General features: G+C 33.6%; 1 protein-coding gene and 1 pseudogene across 2 annotated transcripts; both read right to left on the minus strand.

Moving 5' to 3' along the window:
* Window positions 1–165: 165 nt before the first annotated feature.
* On the minus strand, window positions 166–2,514 carry LOC114371806 (annotated as a pseudogene).
* A 290-nt stretch (window positions 2,515–2,804) lies between these two features.
* On the minus strand, window positions 2,805–8,947 carry LOC114371207 (phenylalanine ammonia-lyase 2-like). 2 transcript variants are annotated; one of them, XM_028328653.1, is made up of 3 exons: window positions 8,584–8,947; window positions 8,014–8,374; window positions 2,805–4,724 (listed from the first exon to the last, which is right to left on the minus strand). In XM_028328653.1, the coding sequence occupies exons 1-3, from the start codon at window positions 8,624–8,626 to the stop codon at window positions 2,975–2,977; spliced, it is 2,154 nt and encodes a 717-aa protein (XP_028184454.1). In that variant the 5' UTR covers window positions 8,627–8,947; the 3' UTR covers window positions 2,805–2,974. The 2 variants fall into 2 exon arrangements, with proteins under 2 accessions (XP_028184454.1, XP_028184455.1); XM_028328654.1 differs by having other exon boundaries at window positions 8,014–8,352; window positions 8,544–8,947.
* Window positions 8,948–9,729: the final 782 nt, after the last annotated feature.

A 9,729-nucleotide genomic window follows, 5' to 3' on the forward strand; every position in this document is an offset into this window, starting at 1 on the left:
GCATTGCCAACCTAAATTTCTTGCAGGGAGATTTAGCACAAAGGCAATAAAGTTGAGATCATGAATAATAGAGAAAGAAATGTAAGAGCGACAAGTGATACGCGTAATGATTTTTAAACAGTTCAAACACTCAATTAACACTCATTTTATTTTACATCTCTCTTTTGTTACATCACATCCTAGGCCATTTTGGAAGGGCCATGCTGATCTTACACACTGGGTGTGACACAAGACAAACTCTTATTATTAGACAGTTTAACATGTAATGTAAAACAAGAACGAAAGGAAAAGAGGTTTAACTAACATGAGAATTGCTGCATAGCAACCAGCTTTCACGCACTCCTCAATGGCCTTTTCTTGAACCAGCTGTGACAAGAATCCACCAACAAATGCGTCCGCTGCCACACACATGTACAACACAATACGATTATAAGAACAACTGCATCTTACTTTATATCACTTCAAACATTAGATATACTAGTTCTTTTAAGTGCTTTCGTTGCTATCTGTCAATTAAAATCAGAGTTTTATTTCAGTAATCTATATTGTAAACCTTTTATAGTGATATGAAACTATAATTTTGATTGAAGAACAACACCAGAAACACATGATCATCAAGAATCACATTTAAGTTTTATCCTATATATAACATATGGAATTTATAAAATAGACCTATCTTGGTTCCATAGTAGCTATATTAATTTTAAACTCAAAAAGGAGAGACGAATTGAATGGCTTACCTACTCCATTGGTATCCACAATCTTCTCTTTTGGCAGTGGAACAGCTGAGAATAATTTGATCTTTCCATCCTCAGCCAGTACAACGGGAAGAACTGGATCTTGAATGATAACATTATTATCAGTCTAATTGGACATGAAATTGAATGTAATTAGCTTCTAGAAATTAATTGATTGATTTTGTTGAACCATAGAATATATTTAATGAAGGCTTGTTAGAAATCACTAATTACCTTCCAGCCATGCGCCTGTGAAAAGGTTCTAGCCTCAACCCCATAAACAAATACATAGTCAATATACCTAGACAGAACAGGTCAACATTAATTAACTCAGTTCATATATGATGCACAAAAAAAATGTGAGAATGCTTACGGCATAATTTGATCCTGCTCATCCCTGTACGTAAAACTCGCAGATGAATGGAGCAGACAGGTCCATCGTGAAGATCAAGTGCCCCAACAGGTTTTAGTCAATGGTATATATAAACAAATTAGTATTAGATACGTGTGTAAGGATTCGATCAATGTCACTAAAGTAAAAACAGATAATGATTGATGTAACTAATTAATTATATCCTGCCTAGTTATATATGGTGAGTAATTCTTACCTTATTATTCGCAGCTGCATTCCTAGCAAGAATTTTAATGGACTCAAGGGACACGGTGAGGAAAAATCCAGCAACATAATAGTACTTAGCCTTTTCCACTTCTCATCATATATGCTGGAGTTACATTATAGTGAGTATGGAAGAAGAAGAAGATGAAGAAAAAATAAAGTAAGAAACAAGAATGAATATGAATAGGATCATCAAACCTCGTGCCCAAATTTCTGGATGCTTCAAGTGCTTAGCTTTAAAACAATTTGCAGCTGATAAGTTAGCAATAAGGGACCTGCACCGGCCAATATCTTATCACATCATTTCCAGACAATTCCTGTCAATTGTTAGATTAATATAGTGATATAAAGCTAAAGGAGTAAAGGGTCTTAATTAATTTTTTTTTCTTCTAATAATTAGTGAAGCCTCTTTAAATAATAGACTTAGTTTTGTTGTCAACATTCTCACGAATGTTGTAAAGCAAGTGACACTACAAAAAATATTCCGATTTAGCGACCATAGTTTTGCGACTGAACGATATTATCGGCCGATAGGGACTATCCAGCGACTGAACAACATCTCTGGAAGAAAGCGACCGATCCAGCGACCGATCCAGCGACTGCTTCTCTTTTTTGCATATAACAAGATTTTAAAATGCCCAGACGGAATTAGAGACCAATTTTTCAGTCGCAAATGGAACAATTTCACATGGTGGCTAATCCCGTAGCAAAATATAAACTTTGCTGCCAAGTTATTCGCTCACTAATGTCATTTAATATTTGGCGATCCAATATGTCGGGCTAACATTGTAAAATATTAAAATAAGTTAATCATCGTCTCTCACTCTGCGACCGACTCTATTGGTCACTAAATTTATTATAAAGTAATTTACGATTAAATGTTTCAGTCGCTAATATCTTAATAAAAAAATCAATTCAATAATTATAACACTGCAAATTTAAAAAAATATAAATTTAATATTTAAATATTTCAAATATAATTAAAATTTAATAATTATAACATAATAAATATAGTACATTTAAATGTAAATTGTCATGGTTGAAGAATAAGAATCAAGTAGAGTATTCTTTATATGGAATAGCTATTTGATTATCAATGATCAAAAAAATCTTGACGGCCTTTTTAGTTTTAGATATAGAAATGGACTTGAAATCTTCCATCTTGCACATGCAGATGACTTGATGCTCTTGATGAAAAGGAAATACAAAAAAAAAAGTAGAATAGTCTAAAAAGTGCTGCATGAATTAATTATATTGTCCCAAATGTTTTTGAAAAGTCCATAGTTGGACAAATGATATACTTTCTAATATTGTCTCGAAGTATGAAGTTGAACTTCTATTATGGTAATTGAGATTATAAAATAAATCATTTTTTTTTCTTATGTATTACTTTTACTTTGAACTTCGTATGTTTTTATTTTGTTTATGATTTCATGGTCAAACATCTCTGGTTAATCAACACCAATATAAATGTTTTGGTAGTTTACAGAAAAAGAACATATATTAGATTGAAATACAATTCCTACAGTTTCAAATACACGTCCAATAGCGTTATAAAACATACATCATAGGAAAATGAAAAGTAAATTTTGGTTTTCTTAAGAAAAAAGGTAGCACCATCTCAGCATATTGGTAGAGGAGCACCATTCCACTCTTTTAGACAGTCCAACAAAGGATCGATGAACTTCCCTTCACACAATGCAGTAAATACCTTATCAGATTCCTCACCAGGTGACTTGACTTTCTCTCCTGTTAGCAAAGTTGTACCCAAATTTTCTCTCACAAACTTATATAATGGGTAAGACCTGCATTCCTTAATTCGGTTAGGAATAGCAGGATTTCCATTCTCAACTTCAATCCTAGCACTTTCCACCTCTTTGGGCAAAAGGGCATTGAGCTCTTCTTCAAAGGCACCAATCTTTTGGAAAATTGAGGTACTTGAACTCGCCTCTTTGTCACCATTTTGCAATGCATGATCAACTAGGACTAATCTCAACTTTTGCATCAGAGGGTAGGTTGCACTACAGGGGTCATCAATGTAAGCATAGACATACTCACGATCAACAATTTTGAGTAAGTCCTTCTCACAAAACCTAGAAGGATGTAACTCGCCATTGATGCCAACTGTGAGAACTCTTTTGGCCACTTGACTAACGGTATTCTTAACAGTGTTCTTCAAGTTTTCCTCCAAATGCCTCAAATCAATGGCTTGGCACAAAGCAACTAAGAAAGTGGATGACATGAGCTTTAATACATCTATTGCTTCAGCTGTCTTTCTAGAGGAAATTAAGCCTAAAGAGTTCACATCTTGGTTATGTTGCTCAGCACTCTGGACATGAGTGGTAACAGGATTGGCAAGGTATTGGAGTTCTGAACAATAGGATGCCATTGCAATTTCAGCACCTTTGAATCCATAGTCTAAGCTTGGATTGCGACTAGCTGTTAGATTTGAAGGCAAACCATTGTTGTAGAAGTCATTCACAAGTTCAGAGAACTGGGCAAACATAAGTTTACCAATTGATGCAATAGCCAAACGGGTGTTATCCATTGAAACACCAATTGGGGTACCTTGGAAATTCCCCCCATGGAGTGCCTTATTCCTTGAAACATCAATCAAGGGGTTATCATTGACAGAGTTTATCTCCCTTTCAATCATATTTGTTGCATGCCTAATTACTTCAATTTGTGGTCCAAGCCATTGAGGTGATGTTCTAAGAGCATACCTATCTTGTTTAGGCTTTTGAAGTGGATCAATCTCATGTAACTTCTGTGCTGCCTTAACATATGAGCTTCCATCTAATATATGTTCCATGATAGCTGCAGCCTCAATTTGGCCAGGGTGGTGCTTCAATTTATGAGTCAAGTGGTCTGTGAATTCTTGTTTTCCTTGCATGACTTCAGCAAAAATTGCAGACAAAACTTCTGAAAGGATGACAAGCAAATTTGCCTCAAAAAGAACCGTGGAAGCCAAGCCAGATCCTACTGCAGTGCCATTCACTAGTGCCAAACCCTCTTTAGGTTGCAACTCAAAGAAACCACCATCTATTCCAGCTAGTTGAAAGGCCTCTTTAGCATTAAGAACTTGTCCATTAGGTCCAATAGACTTGGAGTTTGGCCTTCCAATCAAGAGGCCAGCAACATATGATAAAGGAACCAAGTCACCTGATGCAGTGATTGTACCACGTAGAGGAAGACATGGGGTTATGTTATGGTTCAAAAACTTGGTGATGGCCTCCATGATTTCAAATCTAATGCCTGAGTATCCTTGAAGCAAGGTATTGATCCTAACCAACATGGCTGCCCTTGTAGCTGAGTGAGGTAAGGTGTGACAAGATTCTGTTCCATTGCCAAAAATGCCAGCATTCAAAAATCTGTTAAAACAAAGTAGTTATTGAATTGTGTCAGTGTCAACACTAAATTATAATAACAAAATGACAAGAATTGTATATAATGAATAATACTAATAAATTATAAACAACTAAGAAACATATTGACTAAACCGAATAAACAATAAGGGTGGGCTTCCAAGTAATTCATACTAAGTCAAACAATCGTGTTGAATAGAAGTCCAAGTACATTAAAATAATATCCCAATCATGTAAAGCCACCAACCAGTCTCTAACAATTAATAGATAACTCCGCCATTGCCATTTAATATAACATATTAACAATTGATCAGTCGTGCAAGAATTTTTTATTTTCTACTTTTTTTCATAACACCTTTTTTAGGCACACATATTCGGCATTTGCTTCTGTTTTTTTTTCTTTCTTTCTTGCATATAGGAAATTAATTGGTTTGAAATGAAAATATATAATTTTGTATACAAATTATGATGATAATTATCTATATCTTTTTATCTTTTATTTTGTATATTTGATCTGATCATATTTTTTAAAAAAACAAATCAGTATTTTGTCTTATTTTTTTCCAAAAAAAATATATTAAAATGCTACTAAAGTAGTTTTTTTTAACATGCATTAAAGTGGTATCCTTCCTTTCTTTTTCTCAGAGCAATATAGCATTAAGGAAGAGAAAAAAAAGAATGCATAAAGAAAGAGCCACATAACATTAAATATAAAGTTGTGGCATCAGTGGTTCTGGTGCTTCCATGCAGACTCGCCTAATGGGACAACCGTAATATCGGTTAATAATTAATGGTCTGTCATTCGAACTTTGTCAGCATCGAATTTTTAGCACACTCATGAATATAACATTTTTATACCTAAAAGTTTATAGATATATCTTTATATTTATTTACACTATGTGTCAAACATCACTTACTTTTCAGTTTTCACGCAACTTCACATGCAATAATACTTCTACTCTCATACAATTCTTTGTTATTTCTTTAATAATTATTCGTATAGTATTTTCCTCCATTACAAATTTCGTGGCCATGATTTGACTTTGATGGGACGATATCAACTCAAAGACAAAGCAGCAAAAGCAAAATTCAGAAATGACAAGTCATCTCTTTGTTGTGTGACTGGGAATTTTTGTTTACTTTCCGGCTATTAGACAAGTGTACGTTCTCTTAAAATTGTCTTATTTTCTGTTTTCATCTTTGAAAGTTATGTCTTTTTTTTTTTTTGCATAATAATAATAATAATTAACATTTGGATAATGACTTCCTTCTTCTTTTTTTTTTTTTGGTGACTGCTTCCTTCTTTAACAGCATGTTCGTTTAAGATAAATATTGCCGTAAGTATACTTTTCTTATACATTTTTATTTAAAGGGAAAATGTTTTCCTTTCTATCACTTAGCAACTTACATTTATAAAAAAAAAAATCTTAACCAAACACACGTTGGAATGGAGTGGACCACTTAACGCGGGTGCTCGAGTCATTGTTGATCAATAATTCGTAGAGAACGGGTACTGTTCTTATTTTTTAATTGATTTTTTTAATAAATATAAAATATCATTTTAATTTTTAAAAATTATTAAACCTACTTCCATAAGAACGTTTAAGTATTTCATAACATTATAAGAGTTTTCTATATATACATAAAAAAAAACATCATAGGAGTTTGTTTTTTACCCTTTCCACCTATTTTTCCATGCCTAATAATTATTTTATGCGTTAAAACTAGAGGTTACAAAACATCAATAACCGCTTCCATAAGCGGCAGTTATTATATCCAGACTTTTACCACATAGAACTATTTCTTATTTAAAAGTTATAATTGTTTGGTTATTTTTTCTTTTTATTTCAATTTTATCTATTTTTTTATTCACCTCATTTTGGAATCAACAGTAACTCTTTGTTTGGTTTACAAAAGAAAAAGAAAAAGAAAAAAGGAAAGAAAAAGAATAAATGAGGTGCTTTTTTTATGGTTTGTTATAAGAGAAAATCAAAAGAAAGAAAAAATGAGTTTTATTTTCCTTTGTTAGATTGCTTAAAAATGAGAAGAAAGAAAAATATAAATTTATAAAAAGACATGAATATCCTTAAACAAAATTATTTACACACAAAATTAAAAAAATGAATATATTAATATATTTTTATAAACTTAAATAAAAAATTAGAAAAACATGAAATTATTATAAAATCAAGCAACGCAACCCTTTGAACACCTTCAGGATCCTCATAGTAAATTAGTAAATATTGCAAGTGATGAAATAATGAAAAAGAAAAAAAATACAAGAAATATCTCGACAAATTAATAGCAAAAAGAAGAAGGAAAAAAAACGTTAAATAAAAGGTGAAGAAAAGAATGAGAAAATGAGGAAGGAGAAGAACATGGGAAAAAATTATTGCAAAGTAAAGGTAAGAGGAAGGAGAAAAAATCTCAAGTAGATAAATAAAAACACCTCTCGCATAAAAGCAACAACAATAAATAACAAAGAAAACATGAAAGAGATTGAATAACTAAATTGAGGGTCTTTTTATCTTTTCATATATAAATTTGAATTTTTTTCACTTTTTTTTTCGATTTGGACGGAAATAATTTTTAAAATGAGACCCACATTACCTAATTTTTTTCTCTCAATTTTATTAAAAAAATAAACAAAATTTAAACTTTTCTTTCCTTTATTTTTTTTTTCTTTGATTTTCCAGTCCAATCAGACGAGGCCTAAGTGAACCTAAACGAAAGTAGAAAAGAGGACACACCTGTGTCAAATCTACAAAAGCACACGAAAAAGGGAAACAAAAAAAAATTACAGATCATGAGACGACTCTCTACCTAATTGCATGCAGCAGATCACTGGTAATCCACCTACCCCCAAGTACCCAAAAAAATTAAAATATTCAGTTATATGTAGATATAAAACACCAGATCCACCAATATAACTTATATCCCATTAATCAATCAATTAATGAAATAAGTACAGTTTTATACTGTAATTTAATTATAAATTATTATTATTATATATATAAAATAAATTTATTATAATTATTTTAAAAATCATACTAATAATATTTTTTTATAAGTTTTTTTATAGAAATAAACTTATTTTATTTTAGATTAAAATATAAGAATAAATTCAAAGAGAAATACAATAAAATAAACGGTTGCTATAAGCGATACAATTAATTGATAATATAAAAATTATATTAGAAAAACAATTTTTTATTAAATTTTAATCTCTCCGCAAATATATATATATATATAATGCATGACGAATAAACTCTAATAAAAAAGAAATAATTATCACCTGATGAGTTCGGTTTGGAGGGCACCACCTTGCTTGGTTCTCCTATGTGAGGTTGCACCAAACCCTGTGGTAACCCCGTAGCTATCAGTGCCCTTAACCATGCTATCCATGACCCAGTCACTGCTGGCCTTGACACCGCGATGGGTCTCCTTGGCCAGCTTCACCGTAACTCCGCCGTGGTGGTGGGTGGCAACCGCCGCCACCTGAGACACGGTGAGGCTCTTGCCACCCAACGTCACCACGGGGTTACGGTAGTCCTCCACCATGCGCTTCACCTCATCAAGGTGGCTACCCTTCAAAGCTTCCGCGGCCATGCCCCAGTTAAGTGGGTCCGTGCTACCATTGCAAAGGTTCAATGAACCATTTGCATTGCCGTAACTCCGCCGTGGTGGTGGGTGGCAACCGCCGCCACCTGAGACACGGTGAGGCTCTTGCCACCCAACGTCACCACGGGGTTACGGTAGTCCTCCACCATGCGCTTCACCTCATCAAGGTGGCTACCCTTCAAAGCTTCCGCGGCCATGCCCCAGTTAAGTGGGTCCGTGCTACCATTGCAAAGGTTCAATGAACCATTTGCATTGCCATTGCTATGAATTTCCTTGGAATATTCCATCCTAAAAAAATGGCCTGGTCGGAGAGGAAGTATTATAGGATATGGGAAAAATCAACTTAAGGTTGTTGTTTTTTGTTTTATTTCTCTCTGTCTCTTAAGATCTTGTGTGTGGATATGTGAATGATGATGTTGTTGGGTGATATATGATGTGTTATAGCTACGCTAGGTGGATAAATACGTAGTACATGGGAAGTTAGAAATTGGAAAGGAACAAATGCACAAATGTGGGATTGGAGGGTGAGATTGCATAAGAATGGTAAATGGAAAATTTTCTATTTTGGGGGGGTGTGGGAAAAGAAAAATTTTCCTGAGGAAAGAGAGAAAAAATGGGGGGTATATATAGAAGGGTTGGTGACATTTAGTGTAGGTGGGTAAGCCGATGGGTTAGTTGAGAACGTGAGGTGGCCGTTGGATCGTCATGGGAATGGAGGGCTGAGATTGTGGGACGTGGATGTGGGTGAAGTGTGGTGGAGGCAGTGCTGGGTCCAAGTTATTGAGCGTGGTGGTTTCAGTTTACTGGTCAATATTGAGGAAAAGGACAGGTAAGTGAGATGAAGAAGGGTAGGGCAAGGGCAAGAGAAGAAGAGAGAAAGAGAGGGGTTGGTGGACAGTGGACACAAGACACGATTTCAAAGGATGTTGAACTGTGTGTAGAGACATTTTATTAGGACACATGATGTTCAAGTACCAAATTAATGTCCTCCATATCCATCACATTGTGCTTAGTGCACAACACGTACAAGTGTTAATTCAATCGATTTTGTGTGTTTGGACTCACGTTCAATTTGCACATATATAGTAGTAATAAAATCACGTTAAATTTATTTTTATGCACAAGTTATGAAGCAATATATTGTTTTTAACTTCTCGTGGAACGCATGTAGAGTTATCATTAACGCAGAAAAAAATATGTTGTGAGACTTGAGAGAGATATTATCACTATTATATAAGATATTTTTAGAATAATATATTTTTAACATTTACAGTAATCACTCTTGTAGGAGAGATTAGTGGAATGAATAACCGAGTGTTTTGTATATTTTTTTAAAAATTAAGAAAGATTTGTGTAGAATATAAAAGAAACAGGTGTTTGTATATTTTCA

Source organism: Glycine soja, chromosome 10, assembly GCF_004193775.1.
Source record: "Glycine soja cultivar W05 chromosome 10, ASM419377v2, whole genome shotgun sequence".
Classification (NCBI taxonomy): Eukaryota; Viridiplantae; Streptophyta; class Magnoliopsida; order Fabales; family Fabaceae; genus Glycine; species Glycine soja.